Genomic DNA, 23,855 nt, shown 5'->3' on the forward strand with positions numbered 1-23,855 from the left:
CGTCCACAAGGCAGTGGGGAAGTAGCCCTGCAGAATTGTTGCAGAATTAGAGTTGTTTTCATTTCTTATTAATACCTGCCTGGTGCATGGTGGTCCGTGACATTTTTGTCGAGGGGTGACGGTGGCACATGAGTCCGGAAACCTTGAGAACCATTGCGTCAATCGATCTCAGTAAACATCTATTATAAAGCTCGCAAAGCCGTGCATTGAGTCGTGCGTATTGTTGAACTTATTATGCACAGTACGTAGCCAACCGTGCTAATCAGGTGTGTATTAGAGATGATGTCCTGATTTTTTTTATTCCAAAATTGGTATTGATTATGGACATGTCGGATGATCTGAATTAAAATAAAATATCAAATTAATTTCAGGGTAAATATTTCATTAAGAGTCCACAAATCTGTTCCAGTGCCTATCCCGCTTCTTGGACAATGACGTCTAGTTCCTACATCACGTCTAGGAGCTGTCCCTTTTCTCGTACTGTGAAGCACAGACCCCCTATGGAAAGCCGACTTTTAGTTTAAATGAGTTTTCACCTGGCTGAAAATAATGGTTGTTTAAATATGTTTGTATGCTATGGTATTGGGAAAAAAGCACAGCAAACGAATCCCATTACAGTGTCAGTGTGTAGGTAGCTGGATAGATATCACGATTTATTTTTGCAGATATAAGGATCCACCAATATCAACCCCACATCAACACGGATAAGAGAAGATCACTGTAGTTGGTGTCCATTATTAAGTGCACCAGTTCAATGTCATCATGCTAGTCTGTAAGGCACCTGAACACGAGTTTAATTTCAAATGGTATCGTTCGTGCAAAGGGCCCCATCAATCACATATGGCAATTGGATAGAAGTATCGTCTTTATTACGGACCATCGGGAAGTTGTTGTTAGCCATACTACCTGCCTTGGTAATTGTGCACCCGTTACACTTTTATGGTAATACTGTCTTGTACAATTTAAGTATTGTATGATCCTAATATATTGCTTCCATCGATGGTCATTGGTGACGATAAAAAATATTGATTTTTTCGTGAAAGGGGGTTTATGCAATTCCTTTTGGTTTTGGTACGTTTTAATCTAAATTCTTAAATGCTATACAGTGATTGGTTTCATTCAGTTTAGCAACGATAACGAGCACTCAATCCTTCACATTCGTGGTTCAAAAGTGTGTTCCTCACAGTTATATTGGGTTTCAGACAGTATTGCCTGATTGACTCCTTGCTTCAGGATTGTACTACCGTAATGATTTTTGGTACGAGCTATGGTCAGTCTTATCAATTGTTATACCGTACGCATGTATGTTGAACTTCTTTTTCACCGTACTTAGCCAACCGTGCTAATATATTTTTTTAAAAGTCTCAAATATTAGCAACCATTGAATACAGTGAGTTACTTAAGACAAGAATTCTTTAATATCATCAACACATTAACACAAATATAATGTACTGTCCATTGTCAGTCCACTGCTGGACAAAGGCCTCCACACGCCGTGTCACTCGTGCAGGGTTTGACCATACTTCATCACGCTGGTTCATGCAGAATGATCATGGGGGTCCACCCTGGGCTGATTCAGACATCACCCCCACTGATAGCAGTGGCCAGGAATTGAACTCGGGTATAGCCCGGTTTCTAGTGCAGTGCACGAACCCCAGGCCTAACTGATCAACTCCCATCACCACATTGTCCCGTCCCAAAATGATTTCAAGAAGTTGACGGGTCTCAGATAATTTTTGTTTCTTTTTACCAATCATGTAGTTATTTCTAAAACACTTACAGAAGGCATCGCTCCCATGTCCTCCAGAGCATGTGTTGTCTTGTTGTGCTAATGATTAATAATGATGAACAATCCGAAAACTATAAACAATGTGCAAAAATGCATCCTGATACGTTACCGTGTGAGAGGGTCAACAATAGTGTTGTGTTTATGGGCGAAGGATGGTGAGCGGTTAATGTGTGAAAGTCAAAGTTTCGTTTGGCTGAGGTTAATGCATTAGGGTTAGGGTTAAGGGAAATGTAATTGCACAGGTGAATTGAGAATTTACGATGTCATGCGAGTGTTAACATTATGGTAAGGGTTAGTTGTGTCCATGGTCGTTAGTATTGGTTACTGTGTTTTGTTCATTGTACAAATCACGTGGTGATACTGCATTGGTAGTGGTACACAATGGGCTATGAAGAAAGGCCATTGCCCAAAACGTCACCTCTTATATACATGTCATTCTCAGGCATTGTTATTGATGAATGTGTTGCGTTTTTTTCTCATTGGGGTTAATGATAGTGGTTAGTGGTGTGTATGGAAGTAACTTTGGGTTAATATTACTGTCATGTTTATCATATGAGTTAGAATTGGTTAATGTTTGTGTGTTTTGTTCATAGTAGTATTGGTTAATGCGAGTGCTGTGTGAGCATTGATTTTTTTGACAATGTTTTATTTTACCAGGCAAGGCCCACTGAGCTATATAGATATTTTTCAGAAGCGACCTGGCCACAAATGATAGCTCAACGAAGTGGCTTATCACGTAGACATTCATCGCAGCCAAACACTTTAAAAGCATGTTAGCAAATTTGGAGGGAAAAACCGGAGGGCCCGGAGGAAAATCCACACGACCATGGGGAGAACTTGCAATCCCCAAATATACAGCAGGTGTCAGTGTCAGGATCGAACCCACGACCTCCTGCATACCAGGCGAGGGAGTTAACATACCGTCGCTGCGGCACTCCTGGCGTATCGGTGAGTGTGATCACACTTGTTTAGAGTATTCGGTTGCGGTATATGTAAGCTACTTTGTTGAACTATCATTTGTGGCCAGGTCGCTTCTGAAAAGAGCTATATATAGCTCGGTGGCCCTTACCTGGTGACATAAAAATTCGTTTTTTTTTGTCCCCAGGAAAGCCTTACTGACTTACTTGTCAGTGCTATGGCTCTTTTTCAGGAGGGCCCTGCCAACTTTTCACAGTAAAGGGCAATTATTTGCCGAGCATTGTGGCCATTGCTGGTTTATGTAATTGTGAGTAACAGTGCGAGCAGTAGCGACGAGCCAAGCCGATTGTGAGCGTCCTTGCAGCAGAAGTCAGATCCCTGTCGACTTGGATCGAGCTCTGATGCGAGCACAGCACACGAGGGCGATCGCCAGGGCTGCAGGGACAGAACCGCAGAGTGAATTTAGTCACCGGTGGCAGGTGCTCTCAGTGTGACGAGCTCTTCAATTATTCACATGCCAGTATGTGTGTGTGTGTGCGTACCGATTAGGGCTGCCGGTCTAGCGTTGCCAACCCTCCCCGAATTTTCCTAGAGTCTCTGCAGGAACTGACATCGATCTCCCGGTGACCATTGAAAGTAATCTGGGAGATTTGTTTTTATTGTATATTTGAAGAAAATAAATGAATCAAACAAAAATCTCTTGGAATAGCTTCAGTCAGAGTTGGCAACCCTAGCTGCCACGGTAACGCAAACAAAATCACGTTTCTTAAATCCCTCCACCCAGCAGTTTAAATGGGTACACCAGTTGATTGGCGGGTCAGGTGTGACTGGATAGAGTTCGGATGAACCCACCTCTTCTGAGACATCTGACCAGTGTGGAAGGGTAGGCCAAATGCGTTTTAGAAGGGCTCTATTAAAGCTCCCACTACGGGAGGCCCTTCTACTGGCAGCGGTGTGAGCCTACGCAATTGCCAGGCTGCGCCATCACCGCTACTCGCTTTATTTGGGTGACTGCAATCCGAGCATAGGAAATTCGGGCACCCGGTGAGACATGACAGTATGTTGCTGGTTGTGAAGCATGCGGTGCTGCTGGGGTTGCAATCTTGAAGGTGCAAAATAACCGGGATGTATCACGGGAGGAATAATATCTCAGGATAACGGCCAAAGGGAGACCTATTTGCACATGTATTGTCTTGAGTTGTGTGTTATTATGTAACTGACAACAAACTGAACCTTTATCATCCCGGCAAGGCTTACAGGATTCTCAGGATTACAGAAAGTAAAACGCCCTAAAAAACACGTGGGCCCGGTGTCAAATGAAGGTAAACGATTCTGGTCTCTCCCAATTTCACACACACACACATCTGCTGAATTACAAGATGCACCTACAACATTTTATTTAAAAAGCAGATTGGTGGTGGAGGGGGGGGGGTAAATAAGTGACTCTTATAATCTTTCCAAAAATATATGGAAAAAAATAATTGTACTCCTACAGCTTTCTAAAAAAAACGATGACGATCCTGTGGAAAACGGGGACACGTGGCAACCCATGGTTTGTGCTGCGTGAGCCGGGGGTGGTGGTGGTGGTGGTGGGGGGGGGGGGGGGGGGATAAACTTGCCTACGATGGCTGAGAGGCCCAGCACGAGGGGCAGAACGACGGCGGAGGAGGAGGAGGCGGCGGCGGCGGCGGGGGTGTTGTTGCACGCGCGCACGACGACGGACACGCTCGTCCGGCGGCAGAGACCGCGGCGGTCGCACACGGACACGGGCAGCGAGTGCTCGCCCAGGCTGAGTCGCGGCACGCGGGGCACCAGCACGGCCATGGAGCCTGCAGGTCGAGCGAGAGGCGCGGCGGCGGCGGCCGCGGCGGGCGTGAGCGAGCGAGGGCCCTCTCCGTTCGGAGGGGGTTTATTATAACAACTGCGTAAACAAAACAAAAATATTTTTTGTTGTTGTTGTTGTTCCTGGGTAGTAAGTGTTATCTTCCGAATTGCTTATGCCTCACAGGTAGAGAGAATGGCTATTATTCGCTCACAAGCGTTGCTTTCGTGAGCAGGAGAGTGATATTTTGAAATTTACATATTTTCAATGAGAAAACGCGATGTGCATTCGTGTGTTTCGTTCACGTAAAGTCCTGGTCACAAAAGCAAAGTTTGTGGGGAATAATAATAGCCATTTTCTGTACTTTTGAGGCATAAGCAATTAGAAAATAACACTTACTACCCAGGAACGACAATCGTGTTACACAGTGTTATTTATTGTGGGGCACCACTGGGTTGTGAGATGTTGACTGCCTCGCCTGGAATGCAGGAGGTCGTGTGGGTTCGATCTGCGATCCTCGACCCCTGCTGCTGTATATTTGGAGTTTGCGTGTTCTCTCTCTCCCCGTGGTCGCGTGGATTTTTCTGCGGGTCCTCCGGTTTTGCTCCTCCGCTATTATTAGCTTATTTTTTTTATCAGCGACCCGGCCACAAATGATAGCTCAACGAAGTGGCTCATCGTTTAGCAATTCACAGCACCCAAATACTTAAACGGATGTTTACAAATGTGGGAGGGGAAAACCGGAGGACCCAGAGAAAAATCCACACAACCGCAAGGAGAGAGACATGCAAACTCCAAATATACAGCAGGTATTTGGGGTCGGGATTGAAACCACAGCCTCCTGAGTTCTAGGCGAGGGAGTCAACATCTCGCACATCCGGCACTCCGAAAGCACTACCCGCTGGCCATGTGCAGGTAGAATCATGGAAAAAAAAAACGAAAATAAAAATAAGTGTCAAAGAGGCGACAGAAATGACGATCACTGCCAACTATGCGAGGCGGTGCGAACGTTACCATTTGGCTGAGCGACCGTCCAGCCATCGCCACCACTGTGGGCATTAGTGGGGAGGACATGGAAGGTGAAGGGCGCCCCGTTGCTGGGGCCGTCCGCGTCCGTGGCCGACAGCGTGGCGTCGCCGTAGGCGAGCACCTGGCAGAGCAGCAGGAGCGGAGGAGATGGCTGGGGGGCGTGGTCATTCACATCCTCCAGCCGCAGCAGCAGCGCCACCGAAGCCGTGCAAGCACCTGCACCCCACCACATGCATCACTCGTCGTGAGCCACGACCGATCCGCCGACGAATGAAGGCCTTAAATCTCGCCGCGTCGCGTTGCGTCGCGCTGTGTCGCGCTGTGTTGCGCTGTGTCGCACGTGTCGCGACTGATGGGAGCGCTTGAAGAGGCGGTGATCACCACAGCATGAGGAGAGGCAGTGCCCGCTCCCACGAGGGCTTGTAAGAAGGGAGAGAGAGCCGGGACAGGAGGTGATGCACGGGGAAAGGCTTCGAGTTGCCATGCGCGGACAGAGCAGAGATCTAGAGTTGGCATGCGGTTATCCGCGTGGAATAAATTACACATTCAGTTCAGGTTGAGGAACACTGCGTTTGCTTAATTATTTTGCGATTGCCTTTTCTGTATTGTATTTGTCATTGCGGCACACTGCATCGCGGCGCACTGCATCACAATGCATTGTATTACGTTGCATTGCAGTGCATTGCAGTGCATTGCGTTGTACAGTACCGCCGTGTGCCATCGGTTGTAAATGCATCGCGTGAGCGGTTGGGTCCCTCGCGGCGCCGTCCCGACCGTGCGTGACGGCGACGATGGCGACGAGGTAGGTGTCGTTGATGACGTGGGGAGACTCGCGGTCCAGCGATGCGCGCGTCGCCACCTCGCCCGTCGCAGCGTCCACGCTGAGCCAGCCCGCGCGGTCTCCCTCCAGCCTGTTGAGAGGATGTCATCGTCGTCATCATTATCGTCGTCATCATCATTATCGTCGTCGTCATCATTACAAGGGTAAATCCACCTGAATGTTTTTATTTTATTTTACCAGGTAAGGCCCACTGAGCTACATGGCTCTTTTTTTTTTAGAAGTGACTTGTCCATGAATGATTGATCAGCGACGTGGCTTATCCTGTGGAAATGTATAGCAGCCAAATTCTCAAAATGCGTGATGTTCATTTTGAACGTGGAGGGAAAAACCGGAGAACCCGCAGAATGATCCACGCGACCATCGGGAGGGAGACATGCAAACTCCACATATACAGCAGGCGTCAGGGTTGCGATTGAACCCACCATCTCTATACCAGGTGAGGCTAGTTAACATCTCGCCAACGTGGCGCCCCTAATGTAATAACAGCAATGGCTTGTGAGACAGTGATGAAATGGGTCCTGTTTTGTACCGCACCGACCCGCTGATGTTTTCCGTGGTTGGACATATAACTCAAGGTTCTGGGTTCATTGGACGATGCACAACACAACAGCGCCACTGCTCCATGAAATAATTTTATCATTCAACGTTTTCATTACAAACAATTTAGATTATTTATCAGCGTCAGAAATATGATAATCAAACTCATCAACCTGTCATCACTATTGCCACCAATATCAAACTAAACATTGTTATCAGTGCTTTCAACATCAATGGCCAACATGACTCCTTCATTTTTCATTTTACTCTGCAGGGGCAAATGCTGTCAAGAGAACACTGATCAAGGATGGCATGGCAGTGTGTCCACAACCATGTCCAGCCAATATTGTCTACACTAGTACTGATAGGTACTCATTGATGGATAAGTTAGCCTAAGGGGGCCCTTTGTAATAATCTATCATATATGTATGTATGTTCAACTTCTTTCACACCGTACGCAAACAACTGTGCTAATCAAAGGTGCGATGGAAGGACAATAAGGACGAACACATCATTGGTCATGCTTGACATATCTCACGTATGACTATGGTACGATTGTGCTTTTTTTTTAAACCTTTGGTACGGTTGTGGTGATGGATGTGATGATATGTGGATTATGGATTAGGCCTTGCTGTTTATTAACAGAAGGGCTGCAGAGCGGACATGATCCTGTGACTGAGGTAGACGCAGAATTTGCATATCCATTGTGTAATGTTGATTGAAACCCTGAAAGCAGCTCAGGAGGGTGAGAGTAGACTCAGCAGTCATCCTTATAGGGAAGCGTGTCCCCTGTAAGGATGACAAGAGGGACGTTTGCAAAAGTCCAGGTTAATCGTCTGTGTCTTCTGGTTTCCTCCCATAGGTACAAAAAAACAACACCCCATAAAAAAACAGCAGATATTGGCCAAAAATTACCTGCAAATTCCTCAATTGGGTTTCCACATAGCAACATTGCCCCCGATTATAAAAAAAAGACTTGGCACAACCCCTCCTGCAAAGGAGTCATGAGACTCATTGAAGTCCTCCTAGGTAAAAAAAAACATAACAATTTTGAGATGACATTGTCTACTTTGTGTCAAACCGCCAGTCCACGGCTGGATGAGGGCCTACCCATGCCACATAAGCCTTAGGGGGAAGGTCATTTGACCATAAATCACCATGCTGGTCAGTGTAGGTTGGTAAAGACAGGGGGCATAGACGTAGGAGTATCGAAGTACAGTACAACAATTGCCAGTACTCTACTGCATTGCTCTCTCCTGACCACCACAAGGCCCTGCAGCCGATGCCAACCTGTTGGTGCATGGTGGTCACCCATCCAAGCACTATCCAGGCTCTAATTCGCTTAGCTTCTGAGATCTGACGAGATCAGGCACATCTCTGGTGGTGATGTTGTAACAACTGCGAATGATGCGTATGGTCGGAAATCAAACCCCAAGTCGCGCAAAGATCCTCCATATAGCGTACACAGATTGTCGGGGCAAGTGCTGTTCGTGAGCATCTATCACGAGGGGGAAGGTGGGGCAAGGACCACACCGGTTGCCTTTGTTTTCCCATTACTGAGCTTTACACTTTGCACCAGATACTCATTTAAGATTGAATGGACTTAGGGGAGGTCCAGGACCCGTTTAGATTACCGTTACTGGTGTTAGCCGTGAGCGGGAATCCATCTCGAGCCGCCGGGTTCGCAGTGTAGCGCACTATCTGCTACACTACCGCTCACCAGTCATAAACACACACAAAACAAAGACAAAGATCCCCCGAATCGCCTCAAGTACTATTAGCAAGCACCTATGAAAGCCAGAACGGCACACGAGGGGGTGGGTGGCCATCATCACGCCTGGCCGCCTTTGTCTCCCTCATGGAAATATTTTTACACATCGCACTAGGTACTTAATTGAGGTTAAGTCGACCTAGGGGAGACTCAGGACTGGTTCAGATAATTGTCACCGGTGTTGGTCATCAGCGAGAATCAATCTCGGACCGCAGCGTACTAACCACAACACAACCACTCCCAGGTCATAAACACACACACACACGTACACACACACGGTACACAACACACAGCACCCACAGATAACCCCCCTTACAGCCAACCTGAGCTCATTGATCCGAATATTCTCGGCCGTGCGGACGGTGAGTAGTTTTTGTCCTGGAGGTAGCTCCTCGGGCATCTCCACATTGATGGCGTCCAGAGAGAAGACTGGACATCCGATCCCTCCGCCCGGTGCCTTCAGGTCACTTGGCTCCTGTACGCCGAGTAGCACCATGGACTCATCCTCTTCCGGTTCCTGCAGATGCTCAGCTCATCAGCACGTCTGCCTCATGCAATGCCATTTACTTATTATTATCGACCATTACGCTTGTTTAGTCAGGAACGCGTCGCTGAATCTATCAACACTCTTTTTGAGGAGGTTCCTGTCAAAAGTCTGCGCAGCAGGGGACGATGCTGCTACGCATAATCTCAACCGAGCAATTTGCAGGGCATTTTTCGGAATTGGAATGTTTTGGCCAATACCAGTTGCGTTGCGTTCTTTTGAGCTACGAGAGGAAGCCGGAGGACCCAGAGGAAACCCACGCAGAACAGGGGGAGAACATAAAACGCCGCGGAGAAAGGCGCCCGAGTCAAGAATCGAACCCAGGGCCTTCTTGCTCCGAGGCACAGGTTACCGTTGCACCAACCTACCACCAATGATGCACAATGAGCCAGTGTGGCAAGCACACTAAATAGCCAAATATAGCCTGCTAGGGCAAGTGCTGTTTGCAGGTATCCAATTCGGCCAGCATGGCGATTAAGGAAGCGGTGTGTCCGGAATAATATCTTTCTCCGTTGATGTTTACACAGGTACTCATTTGATGCTGCGTTAATCTAGGGAAAGCCCCCCAAAAAAGTTCAGATACTTTGTGCTACTTATACGTGACCTGTGGTCAGGAATCAAATTTAGATCAACATGTTCGTAGCATGGTGCGTAGGCAATGGCGGAGCCAGGATTTTCAGGTAGGGGGGGCAACCCCTCCAGCAATGAAACATGATAGAGGAGTTGTTAGCGAGTAAGGACTTGTCCCTTGATTTTTATTCGACACGTGTGCGGCGATGGCGCGCAGCCATCGATCGAGGGTCGAATTCGAACCGCGTTGTGTGATCGGCATCGCGCTCGCTGAAGCTGTTGATGCCTTCAGGGAAGTCGTGTCCTGTATACGCAACTCAGAATTGTGTGCAGTCACGTATAACTGCTTTGCTGTTACTTATTGCCAATTATGGACTCGGACTATTGTCCTATCATCTCATAGAGTCCCTGGCACGTAATAATATGTTACACAGTGGCAGTGGGGGTCGCAAAATGCCGATTTATTACTAATGAACCCCAATGATCCTATCGAAATTAGGGATTTCGATCAGATCATTGGGGGGGCACGTGCCATCCCCCCCGCCCCCACTGGCTCCGCCAGTGTACGCAGGCCAGTGCAATACCACGCCTTCACGTACGTACATGTACACAGAGATAACAATGCTGTTAGTATAAGTATTGTTGGTAGTAGATTACTCGAAGTGGTGTAGGTATTGCTACAAGTGATGCTGATGTTGATGATGGAGGTGATGCTATAGAGTAGATGACAGTGATTTTGGAGGTCAAGGTACAGGTACCGATGTAGGAAGTTTATGTTGTGTCTTGTAATAGGCAGTGCTAAGGATCGTGATTAAAGAGTGTCTGCAGGTGATGCTGTGCGAATGATGTAGGTGGTGGTGTAGGTAGTCCTTGTGGGGAGCAGTTGTGTAACGGTTAGCGCACCGTGCTACGAACCCGGTGACCCGAGTTTTATTCCCCCTCATGGTCAACACCGGTGATGAATAACTGAACTGGTCCTGGGCCTCCCCTAGGTCAACTCAGCCTCAGATGAGTACCTGGTGCAATGTGTAAACATCTCCACTCGAGAAACATAGGCGCGCTGGGTGTGGTGCTGGCCGACTAAACCCTCATGTGCCAAGCTAGCCTTCATAGGTGCTGGCTAACAGCACTTTCCCCAACAGTCTGGTTAAAGCAAAACGGAGGATCTTTGGTAGTCCCTGGAGGTGGTGATGGATCAATGCACTAGCATGGGCCCTGGTGCAACACACTGAAGCGGGCCCCTATCCAATGTCCCCCCTGTCTCCTGTCTCCTATGATCACTGCTTTTTCTGGAAGACTTTGCTGTTTTTTCCTGGATTTTTCTGTTTGCGCGAAGTCACTTTAAGATGTTTTCTTGTTCATGTTTTTGTTTGTTGCGGTTGCACCCGATTCAAGAGCCGAATGGCTCACGGGGCCATACCAAATAAATGAAACTGAAATGAAAACTGAAACCTGAGGCCCTCCGGCTCATGGGCTCCTGTGCCAGTTGCATGGCCTGCACGCTCGGTATCTCTATCGCAGCGGTGTAGATTGTGTGTTTCTGGTACTGCCGATGGTGGTACATGAGATGTCAAAATAACAAGAGCTATATAGCTAAGGCCCACTTAGCTAGATCACTCTTTTTTCAAAGCTACCTGGCCGCCAAATACTCTAAACGCATTTTCGAAATGTGGAGGGAAAAACCGGAGGACCCAGATAAAAATCCACGCGACCACAGGCAGAACATGAAACTCCAAATATATAGGCGACAAGGTTGGGATCGAGCCTCCTGTATACCAGGCGAGGTAGTTAACATCTCGCCACCGTGGTACCCCAAGGTGTCTGAAGGTGTCTTCTGAAGCTGGTGGAGTTACTGCCCATCACACGGGTGACACTTACAGGTACGCGCGGCTGAGACGCGGTTGTGCTAAAGGTGTCGGCGGCGGTGCTGATGCTGTCAGCAATGATGACCGTCACGATGGCTTTGTCCGACCGCCCAAACGCCGCTCCTCCGCAATCTCGAGCCGTCACCTCCAGCACGAACACGCCGTCATCCTACGAGAAAACATGGGCGTGGCAGCCCTGTCGTGAAGCTCTTCCCAGTTCATTACAACCACCAGTGAAATAACTCAACCTGGAAGAGCATCTCGGGGTGGAGTCGCGATACAGAAGTTAGTGCTTTGAGCTATGAATTTGGCGACCGGATTTAGAATCCTGGCCTTGGCTAGCATTTGGGGTGAGTGATATCAGAACCTTGTTTTAGGTCTCTCCCTTCCCCAATCCGCACTGACCAGTGTGGTGAAGTATGGCTAAACAAACACCATGACCATCACGGAATGTGGAGGCCTTAATTCAGCTCTGGATTGATAATGGGCTGTAATTTATTATTGGAGTATTTCACTGATATGAGAAGAGCGTGACAGTGAATACATGAAGGGGAGCTGGAAGATGCAGACTTTAGATTTGTACACAAACACACACGTACACTAAAAAAGAAAAAGATCCCCATATAGCCTACATAGAGTGTTGGGGAACGTTCTGTTAATAGGATCTGAAGTCAGAATGACATACCAGGGCCAGCAGCATTGGATTATTATGATGGATCATTATGATTAATGCAGCGGTGATGGATGACAACATGGCTAGGTGGCAGCATGTTTCCTGCCTATACTAGAGGTTTGCGGTTTAAGCCCCCTGGCCACCCTTGTTAATACTGTGGGTGCATTAACCATACATACACACCGTCTGCAACACAGTGGATGTTAACGATCCCAGGGAGGTGAATCAAAGAAGAGTAGGCCATGTGTGGTGGTTTGACAGTCTAAAATATTCAATATTACCCACATCTTACTCGTACGGGAAAACACATAGCAATCGTCTCGCCCTACTGTGAAACCACTGCAGACTATGTATGTCTAGTGACGTAAATGGAGTCACAATGGCGTTTAGCGCCAGCTACTGTCACAAGAGTGGAACTGTGAGTCTTGATCCTCTCTCTGGCACTGGAGTGGTTGTGCCATGGAAACGGGCCCGAGGGGGCAAAGCTCTGGCGACGGTCAGAGGAAGGGCAAGTGAGGACGTGACAGCCTGGGTGAACCCGAGAAGGCCCGAAGGGTGGCTTGAGGGACACGTGGTGTTCGTTCGAGAACCTTCTGGTGAGATGCAGAAGGGGGCGAGGCCACGCCCCCTTCTAGTGAGATACAGAAGGGGGCGTGGCCGAAGGCGGAGCGAGGCCACACTCGGGAGCATAAAAGGGAAGTCCCGAGGGCACTTGTGGTCTGTCTTCTGGAATCAACCCGCCCTGCTACGCCTCCTCGATCTTCGGTCTTCGCTCGGCATCGTGGGTCAGTCAGAGTGTCACTGACTGACCCGGTTATGTAGTTACCCCGTTGGGGGTCAAGTTAACTTGTGTACGTTCATGTAGTAGCTCTGTTGGAGCCGTGTAATAAAGGTGTTGCCTTCAAGTTCAAGTGTGCGCCTCCGTGAAGAACACCACATATGTACGTATGTTGAACTTCCTTCGCACCGTACATAGCCAACCATGCTAATCGGAGGTGCGGGGGAAGGACAATTAGTTAAACACAAAAGCGGTTCTAAAGAAATTAGTTTTCAATCTAGATTTAAAAGTGCATAGCTCTAGTGGCTTCCTTATGAACATCTCTGAAAAAGAGCTTTATAGCTCATCGGAATCCTCCAGTACGAATAAATATTTTTATAATATCGGAAGAGGGTTTCAGATGGCGGCATAAGCTCAACTGAAAGTGCGCGATGCAGTGACCATCGTTCTTCGATAATTATCTAGAAGCCGCTGCTGCAAGGATGACCGGAAATTGCGTAATGGTTTATTGCTCACTATGCCTGTGAAACGTAGCACCTTCGCGAAAGCATTGTGCTACATGAATGGTGCAAGCACCAAATGTGGCAATGGTGATGATTTAAACTCAACTATCTTCTTTGGTTCTTTCGGTAAAGTAACGTAGAATGCGAATAAAATAATAAAATAAAACAATAAAATTCTCACGACGTTTCGGCCACAACACAAGTGGCCTTCTTCAGGTGAAGGAGAAGAAGGCTACTTGTGTTGTGGCCGAAACGTCGTGTGAATTTTATTGTTTTATTTTATTATTTTATTCTCATTCTACGTGACTTTACCGAAAGAACCAAAGAAGATGAATCCTTGCAGTCACGAAAGCCAGGTAAGACCCACTGTGCTATATAAATCTTTTTTAGAAGTGACACTGAAGTGGCTTATCATGTGGAAATGTATAACAGCCAAATAGTGTAAACGCATGTTTCTAAATGTGGATGAAATAATCGGAGGACCTGGATAAAGATCTACGCGACCACGGGGAGAACACGCAAACTCCGAACATACAGGCGTCAGGGTCGGGATTGAACCCACGACCTCCTGTATACCAGGCAAGGTGGTTAACATCTCGCCGCAGTTATTGGACAATGGTGAGGACGACGGTGGACGAGCAGCGTGACGGGGTCACACTGCTCGCGCGTGCTCACCGTTTTGGGCAGCGCGCGGTGCGTGTGGATGGCGCCCGTCGTGTCGTTGACGGTGAAGATGCGCGCGGCGGGGGAGCCGGGTCTCTGCGCCGTGAGCGTGTGGGACACCTGCCCGTACAGCGTCTCCTGGTCATCCGCGTCCTCCGCCTGCACCACTGCCACCAACGTCCCTGCCGCACACACAACAACAACAACAACAACGCGGTGGCGAGATGTCAACTGCCTCGCCTGGTATACAGGAGGTCGTGGGTTCGGTCCTGATCCCCCCTGACGCCTGCTTTATATTTGTTTTCTCTCCTCATGGTTCGTGTGAATTTTTCTCCGGGTCCTCCGGTTTTTCCCTCCACATTTAGAATCAATGTGCGTTTAGAGTATTTATCTGTTATCAATTTCTACGCGATAAGCCACTTCGTTGAGTTATCATTTGTAGTCAGGTCGCTTCTGAAAATGAGCTATATAGCTCAGTGGGCCTTACCTGCTAAAATAATACATAATTTAGTTCACAATAACAACATTTTGCTGCCAATCAGAGCATGTATTGATTTAACCCCCCCCCCCCCCCCACCAACCACCCCCCCAAACTCCAAATATTTCTCACATCCACCATTTTCTCAGCCTAGGTGCCGCCCTCATCCATGTCTTCATCACATCCCTACTCAACTATTGCAACTATCTCCTCTATGGCTTCCTCAAATCCCTCACGTCCTAACTCTAGTTGATTCAAAATGCCACTGCCAGACTTCTTACCCACATTCGCACCTCTGATTAGCACGGTTGACTACCTACGGTGCGAAAGAAGTTCAACGCACATACAAATGTGATCACATCACCCCAATGCTCCAATCTTTTCACACGTTCCCAATGCGATCTCGAATCACTATCAAGGTCATGCTCACCATCTTCAAGATCCTCCATGGCCTAACTGCCTCCTCTCATCTCACTCTACTCTCCTCCATGCACTTTTTGCTTCAGCAACCACGATCATACATCAAAGCCATCAGTCAGCCTTCGCTTAAAAAGAGGTCGTTCATTTTCCACTGCTGTCCCCTTTGTCTGGAATTCCTTTCCCCAAGCTATCTGTGCTGTCGACTCCCTGCCCCTGTTAAAGTCCACAACTGAATGCCTCTGTCTACGTACATTTGCCCACTGATTCAGGATAGCGTCTTGAGATGCAATCACATATTAACGCCATTGTAAACCAAAATGACCATTGTACATTGTCCCAATTTGATGTCACTACTCAATTAAACCATGACACATTTTTTGTTTGCACACTCCCGTGTGTTCCATCTCATCTGCCCAGAAGCATAATCTGCGAGCCTCCTCTTCCACACACGGACACCGCTGGTACCAGTTGGTTTAAAATAATCTCGGCTGGGCAGTGCTGTGGCGGGGCCTCTGACATTGGTCTGAGAGGCTCACCAGGGGCGGCGCTGAGCAACACGTGTGCCGTGATGTCCTGCCAGACGAAGCGAGGGGCATTGTCGTTCTGATCCGTGACGGTGACAGCGATCCAGAGGGAATGCGAAATTTGCCCATCGCTTGATGTGGCCCTCAAGTGTAGCTGCCATAACAGAGATCAGACATGCGGCATTACGGATGGCATTTCTATCAAACGAAATATTCGCACGGTAATAAATATCACTTGAAACATCATCATCATCATCATCAGCCAACATCTAGCCACTGATGGACGAAGGCCTCCCTAAGCCATTGACGTCTCTCGCAGTCTTGCAATGCAACATTGCATCTAGTTCCTGCAAACCAGACAAACTGCTCTTTGTGTTTAGTTTGTTTTTCTTTCCCCTGCGCCTACGATTAGCACGGTTGGCTACGCATGGTGTGAAAGAAGTTTACCATACATACTCCATTCCCACAGTGGACGAGACTTTGGGGGCGTTTCCTCCTTTCGCTGCGACAGCGTCGATAGTCTCTGCAACCGGCCAACGTTCCTTCTAGCGAAAATATTCTTCCAAAGCCCAATTGCTTTTCTTAATGGTCAATATGATGCATCTCTTGTGCATGTTGTCTCATCCACGTGTTTCACTGTTGGTCTCTCGCAGTGTAATTCACATTTCCACGATTGTTTGATTTCCCTATTCATTGTCCATCTGTTCTGTTCGTTCCCATGTCATACCACGTAGTACGCATTGAAATAAACAAGTTCTTCTTGAGGTGCATTGGTGTGTTTCTTCTTGTTTTTCGTTTAAGTTTATCCAAAAGCACTCCAACCTGCTCTTGTCTCCCTTATTATTTGATCATTTTTGATCCAAGTCCACCTTCAATAACTGCCCGAGGTTGTACATTCGACTGTGTTTTCCAGTTGTGTCCGTCTGACAAGATATCTTCAACTGATGAGCAAACTTGACACGCGTGCCCAAAAATGCTCGCAGCATTGATGGCTCATGTGGAAAAACAAACCCGTGACATTTTTGCTTAAAGGCCAACGCTTGAACTTTGTCCTTTTGCTGCTCAGGCTGTGGAATGTTGTTGCTGGAGGGCAGCTATCACCAGCTGCCCAGTAGCGTCGATCGTGAGGCTCCTCTACACACACAAATCCAGCTGGGTGGCATTCTGACAGCTGGAGCAATCAACTCGGTCAGGAGTTGTAATTTGAAAACTGGGTCAGGGGACAAACTCGGCTCATCACAATCATTCCTCTGGATTGGATCAAATGTTGTACTACATTGTGAAAAGTCAGCTGTGGTTGTCCAAAAATAACTGCCCCCCCCCCCCCAGAATGTTGTCATGGGTAATTTGCCCTTCTGGCTCAGGATTACCAATAAGAATATGCAGAGCGGGAATGAGATGTCCCACATGTTATCCAATGAATCGCCACAATGCAGGATTCTGATTAGATTTCCTATGTATCTGTAGGATGAAGAAGACCTAATCCATTTTAGTTAGGAATCGATGCCTAGAAATCAGCACCATGTTCAGGGGCGGAGCCAGGGGGGGTGACAGGGGTGACATTCTGCGTGTAAGTGTACGACACTCGGTCTGGCGGACTCCTTGCAACTGCATTGTCAGAGTGTGTCGCCAACCGATGGAGTCTAGTTCAACAGCCTGACTCTCTAATCATTCTTGAAATTAAAATTTGTTGAATGTCACCCCGGCCTGAAATCCTGGCTCCGCCCCTGACCATGTTGCGCTTGTTTGTACCTTTTTGAGTTTTGGATATTTTGTTCAGCCTTGGAAGAATGCCTGGGTCTGATTTTCTATTTTGGTGAAAGCGATTTATATTTTGTGTATCCTTATGAAGACACACACACAGTGATGACTACCACCACGACTTCCATCCCTTCTACCACCACCATCCCTTCCACGACGACAATCACGACCTACATCACCTCCATCACCACCATCGCTACGACTAACACCGATCCCTTCTACTGCCACCATGACCTCCACCACCATCTTCACCACCACCCCTGTACTTAAGAGGCTCTTAGAGGGCACCGCCGCCTTGCAGCAGTGGTTCTGGGTCCATGACCTCTCCTTGAATGCTTCCAAATCCGAAGCTATGCTCATGGGCACCAGACAGCCACTCACTACATCCACACTGTCTTCAAGAATATAAAACGCTGCCTCCACCATCCATTTCCCCGATTGTGTAAAGTTCCTCTGCATCACTCTCGATTCCACCTTATCCATTTGACAGCTACACCAACCACATCGTCACATCTTGCAACTACCACCTCCGGGCCCACGTCATCTATAACCACTCGCCATCACCGAAGTTGCAAACACCTTCACCTGCAGCACAGTCGGGTCTCGTCCCAACCATTGCATCTCCATCATTGTCAATCTTCATCAAGCAACAGTCTCGCCCGTGTCGTCCTCAGTGCCTGTCACCCTCGGCTAGATTCTTTCGACTCCCTCCGCTCCCTCCGCTGGCTCCCACCGTCGCCAGCGGTGTCAGCTGCAAGGTCGCCAGCTGCCTGTGCCATCACCGCGCCTCTACCCTCAGACATCGACCGTGTCTCACCTTTCACCCTGCACTGCAGATCATGGTAGAAGTCTCCACAGCACCACGTCTCACAACTTCCTCCTATCTACACCAAGGACCGGGACCGTCACTGCCAGGCATGGTTTCTCCGTGGCAGTCCCCACCATCTGCACCGCCGATCAGCACGGTTGGTTGGAACAGCGGCACGCTGACCGCTGCTCCACTGCTCCCGGCCTCCACCACCACCACCACTACCACCACATGCGGACACACCTGGAATCCTGCGTGCTGCTCGCGGTCAAGAGGAGCCGTCACACTCAGGTGACCACTCGGCCCGTCCAGCACGAAGAGGTCTTTGGGGGGTTGGTCTGCCCCGGCCCCCTCCAGCCACAGCAGGAGGTCGCTCTCCTCCACTCCGATCTACGACAGAATTAGTCTCAGAATATTTATTTTATACCGGAGGAATCCGATGAGCTTTAAAGCTCTTTTTCACAGATGTTGAGTAAGGAGTGGGTCGGAACATTACAACAACAAACAATACAACAACACGATAGGAGTGCAAAGTATAGAAAAGGTAAATAAATCACTTAAAAATATATATACAAATAAAACTAAACTTTTTTTTATCTTACCAGGTAAAGCCCACTGAGCTTATTTTTCAGAAGCAACCTGGCCAAAAGTTACAGCTCAGCAAAGTGGCTTATCATGTGGACATTTATATCAGCAAAATAATCGAAATAATATCATATTTCTAAATGTGGAGGGGTTGCCCACACTTTTTGGGAAAAAGAAAATCGACAAAAAAAAAACTCAATCGCCAAGGCGGGATTGAGAATCTCTACGATGATAAAAGCACACTGTACGGCAAACGTCAGACACCCAGGTTTGACTTCTCGGCCGTGACGTTGGGAACATTCAGTCGCTTTGCCCTCGTACCGTCTCGAGAACTTTGGGGAATGGCCCTGGGTCATTCTCCTCGATGGTGATGTACATGGTGTCGCCCGTCGAATGATCGGACCCTGCACACAATAAGGGTAATGTGAACTAAATGCACACACTCTGACTCAGTGTTGCTATATTTCCCGCAACACAATGCAAAGACAAGCGTATTAGGAACACTTTACATATATATGTAAGACAAAGCCAAATGCTATTTGGTTCTTTCGGTAAAGTCGCGTAGGTAGAAAACATAATAGATCACAACGTTTCTATCGCAACACAAGCAATCGTCATCAGGTGAGAGAATCAGACGGTGAGAGAATCAGACTTCGATTTAAAGCTTTCGTGACTGCAAGGATTCATCTTCTTTGGTTCTTTCGGTAAAGTCACCACTACGTAGAATGAGAAGAAAATAATAAATTGATAAAATAAAATAACACAATAATATTGTCATGACGTTTCGGCCACAACACAAGCGGCCTTCATCAGGTGAAGGGGACGAGACTGTCTGGTAGGACAGCGCTGGAGTGAGAGAGCCACGCTGAGATCGCGACTTTTCTTCTCACACAGCTTAAAGGTCGTGATCTGAACGTGGCTTTCTCACTCCAGCGCTGTCCTCCAGACAGTCTCGTCCCCTTCACCTGATGAAGGCCGCTTGTGTTGTGGCCGAAACGTCGTGAGAATATTATTGTGTTATTTTATTTTATCAATTTATTATTTTATTCTCATTCTACGTGGCTTTACCGAAAGAACCAAAGAAGAAGAAGAATCAGACTTCACCGAAAAAACCAAGGAGTATGGATTCCTGCAGTCACGAAAGCTTCAAATCAAGAACAAAGTCAAATAATCACCCATATAGCCTTAACTGTCTTTCAGAGCAAGTGTTGTTAGCGAGCACCTATAAAGGCCAGAACAGCACACGAGGGGGTGGGTGGCCAGTACCACAACCGGCCGCCTTTGTCTCCCCAGTAGCGATGTTTCCACATAGCACCGGTACTATTTTGAGGCTGATTCGGCCTCTGGGAGGCTCAGAACCAGTTCAGATAATCGTCACTGGTGTTGGTCGTGAGTGGGAATCGTACTCGGGTCGCCGGTATTCGTAGCGTAGCGTGCTTACAGCTGCACTTCCGCTCCCCACGCATATAAATATTTATCTACACACACACACTCAAACATATATGTGTAAATCTTAAATTGTACACGTAGAGCCCATTTGTCAATCCAGTGCTGGATGAGGGCCTCCCCGTGCCGTGCGGGTAGTGGGGGTTGTTTGACCCTTCTAAAAATCCAACAAGTGCAGTACGGTACAGCGTCGCATAACGGACCGCCACACATCCATCCTGACCGATTAACCACCACATCCAGTAGCAATTGTTGTACGTGGATGAACTGCTATTTTCTTAGATGTTAACATATTCAATATTTTCAACATATCCGCCCATACATCAGTCCCCAGCAAATCGGATATGAGTCAATGCACTGTGCTTTAAATGTGTGAAAAAGGCACGTTTTCATTTCGCATCCAAACCACTTGCTACATCATATATCACACTTTACAATTTACACGTGCACTGTATCACGTGCGCATGCACACGGTGTTTACACGTGGACCTGAAAAACTTGGTAAACTGCAACTTCCTTAAAGTAATTTGAGGCACTGAAACTAAACTGAGCAAAAAAATAACACGAAATAATCAGACAATTCTCTTCCTTCACGTATTTGTCCCTCTACATAAAAAAAGAAAATTAAAGTACACTGACACATCCAGGCAGCCACACGGCCTTCTGGGAGTGCACAATTTCAGCAAATATTGTTTCAACGCAGGAAAATTCTGTCCCTGTACGGACATTCGGTGTCTCATCAGCAGAACCACGCTTGCTTTAACCAATGCTGGTGAACATTTACGTTTTGTACGAAGGGACAGATACGTGCAGGAGGCGTATTCTTTGATTCTGTATTTTGTTTACTCATTTTCTGCACAACGATGCTCAGGAAACTGAAGCTAGGCAGAGGAGTGCACACATTACTGCGTGAAGAAGACACGGTGTGGATTGGGTACCTGCAGGGTTACTATAGCTGGACAAGGGGGCATTCTCCTGGGGCAGGGAACCTGGAGGCTCATTCTTTAAACCCTGGTCGCACACATACACCAACCGACACACGCACACACACCATCTTACTTAGACCTCTAATCCCTACTGCAATTGTGTTCTTTGAGAGCTCTTCTGCAAGCGAAATGTGCAAGCAGGTGGCATTGTGGTTAAAAAAACACGACGAGCAGCCTTCGACTCAGCTCATTATACCTACAGGGGTTGATCAAATATGTAGCAATTTGCAAGTAGTCAACAACAATTTAGGTGTAACCATTAAACTTCCCCACCCGACCACCCCCCCCCCCCCTAATAATTTGGGGTCGTGGTTTTAGTCTAATTATTTGGAACATTGTGAGCACATTACAAACGACATGAATAATTCACAAAATTCCTCTCATAAATTTTAAACCCTGCCTCTACCGTGTGAAGCTACTGGAGCTATGCAATTTGAAATATAGATTTCCAAAATAATTCCTTTACAACTACTTTGTATGCCGAGTTTGTCGTCCTTCCCCCGCACCTCTAACTAGCGCGGTTGGTTACGTACGGTGCGAAATAAGTTCAACATACATACGCACATACATGCGTGAACTGCCGATCACAAATGGCATTTTCGTCGCCTTTTTTCTGTAATTTCTATGATTTCTTCGTAATTTTTTTGTGCGCTTTAAATGCGTTTCTCGTTTTTCCCGAACAATTTTACAGAGCTTCGTCCACTCTACGTTTTGTTTGCCATCATTATCCCTTTTTGAGTAGCAGAGGCATAAAAGTGAATGGCGTACACATCAACCATCTCAGATGTGATTGATTATGCCAGTCAGTACACAATGTCTCATCGTAACAAACTGCGGGGCAATGTTAACAAGAACTCAACAATGGAGGCTGCAAAGTTGGGCTCAGGATAAAAACGAGCAAAAGCAACAGGGTCGTGTTCAAGAACATTCGCTCAGCAATGGGAGGAGACCTCTGTTGGAGGGACCCACCTGGAAAACGCCGAATGTTTAGCGTACCTTAGTCAAGATGATGAAGCAGAAAAAAAGGTGGATGACAGCAGGTTGGAATGCTTTTGGAAAGCTAAACTTAACGTTCAAAATGTATGGATGTATGTATGTTGAACTTCTTTCGCACCGTGCGTAGCCAACCGTGCTGAAAGCAATATGCCCGTGGTCTAATTTATAATTCAATGATTTCCCTCCCGCTTGGAGTCGGGATTTTCAGCGTAAGGCACTACCACGAGAGCACAAGCTATCCATAACAATTGTGTATTTATCGTACCGTATATTCTGACAGACCACCAGAGTGTCACGAGGGCAAAATAAGGGTGAGAAAGATGTGGCATACTAAAACAATTTCCGGAACTGCGTTTGGGATTATTCTGCGTGTTATTAAGCACTGAACGCACAAATGTGTCTAAAGAAGATCATTGTTAATCAGTGCACACTACCTGATAATACTATATGGTTTATAAACATGGGAAACAACTTTGTTGTAGGGGTTTATTTTTTTTACAACAAACTACATTGTGTGCAAAAAAAAGCAAAGGAGAGATGGATACTTGTTATCACATTGAGGCATGGGCTTAGGGAATATATGCAGCTTAATGACAGCAAGTGTTAAGAAACGTAAGTGGGCTTAGACAAGGGGATGTCACGGGAATGAATGACGGCTAAGGGTCACGAATAACAACGGAGCGGCAGCCGAGGAGTGGAACGCGTCAAAGAGGCCTTCCACCGAGGGGATGGAGTGATGGCATCTGTTCGCGTGCAGGTACGAGGTGGATGGTTTACAGAGTAGGCATGTGAGAGGTGGCAGCAGCGGCGGCTTCGGGAGGCATTCGTCCACCAGTGGATTCGCCACGGCTGACTATGATCAAGCAAAGTGTATCACTATATGCAAATTATCATCTTACCACAGCACTATAGGTCAACCCGACCAGAACATCGGGGAGACACGTGGAATAAGAGACATTGTGAATATCTGACGAAAGGCTTACCGCGACAGAGGCCAGCAGTAGCAGCACCACCACGGTCACAAGAGCCCTCCTTGATGTGTCAACTCCCTGCACATGCATACTAGCATCAGCTGCAGCACACGTGCGTGTGTGTGTGTATATACACACTGCTCAGCTGACGAGAGACTGCGTGTTCCAACACGAAGCTGGTCTGTCTCTTTCTCTGTCGTCTTCTGAAGAGTAACGCGCTCTACCGGTCCAAGCCAAGCTGCTTTCACGCGTGCATGTCACACATTCTCATACCACTCAAACCGGCTTGGCAGAGTCAGACGCTAATTATGTACAGGTTTGGCTTGTGTGTGTATGTGTGTATGTCAGTGTGAGGTCGTGTCTTTATGTTTTTTTGTGTGCGTGCGAGTGGCGTCGCAGTCAAGACGTTTTGGGCGCCGTGCACAACACTTTCAGTGTCCCGAGTTTCATTCCTGGCTGTGGTGCGTGCACATCAACGCTGGTGGCCAATTGAAATGCATGTATGTTTAAGTTATTTCGCACCGTAAGTATCCGACCGTGCTTATCGGAGGTGCGGGGGGGGGGGAGGATAGCAAAC

At 47.5% G+C, this 23,855-nt stretch overlaps 1 protein-coding gene across 3 annotated transcripts; it reads right to left on the reverse strand.

Annotated features, from left to right (window-relative positions):
- Nucleotides 1-612: 612 nt before the first annotated feature.
- LOC116939044 (B-cadherin-like) lies at nt 613-23,616 on the reverse strand. 3 transcript variants are annotated; one of them, XM_032946923.2, is made up of 12 exons: nt 23,291-23,616; nt 21,264-21,336; nt 19,201-19,283; nt 18,538-18,684; nt 15,738-15,879; nt 14,316-14,485; nt 11,700-11,855; nt 9,031-9,182; nt 6,333-6,469; nt 5,544-5,774; nt 4,327-4,536; nt 613-3,142 (listed from the first exon to the last, which is right to left on the reverse strand). In XM_032946923.2, the coding sequence occupies exons 1-12, from the start codon at nt 23,366-23,368 to the stop codon at nt 3,078-3,080; spliced, it is 1,644 nt and encodes a 547-aa protein (XP_032802814.2). In that variant the 5' UTR covers nt 23,369-23,616; the 3' UTR covers nt 613-3,077. The 3 variants fall into 3 exon arrangements, with proteins under 3 accessions (XP_032802814.2, XP_032802813.2, XP_032802815.2); XM_032946922.2 differs by having other exon boundaries at nt 9,031-9,224; nt 23,291-23,610; XM_032946924.2 differs by lacking the exon at nt 21,264-21,336 and having other exon boundaries at nt 9,031-9,224.
- Between the last annotated feature and the right edge of the window lie 239 nt (nt 23,617-23,855).

The sequence above is a fragment of the Petromyzon marinus genome, chromosome 5, assembly GCF_048934315.1.
Source record: "Petromyzon marinus isolate PM22_M1 ecotype Great Lakes invasive population chromosome 5, UKy_Petmar_22M1.pri1.0, whole genome shotgun sequence".
NCBI classification, from domain to species: Eukaryota; Metazoa; Chordata; class Hyperoartia; order Petromyzontiformes; family Petromyzontidae; genus Petromyzon; species Petromyzon marinus.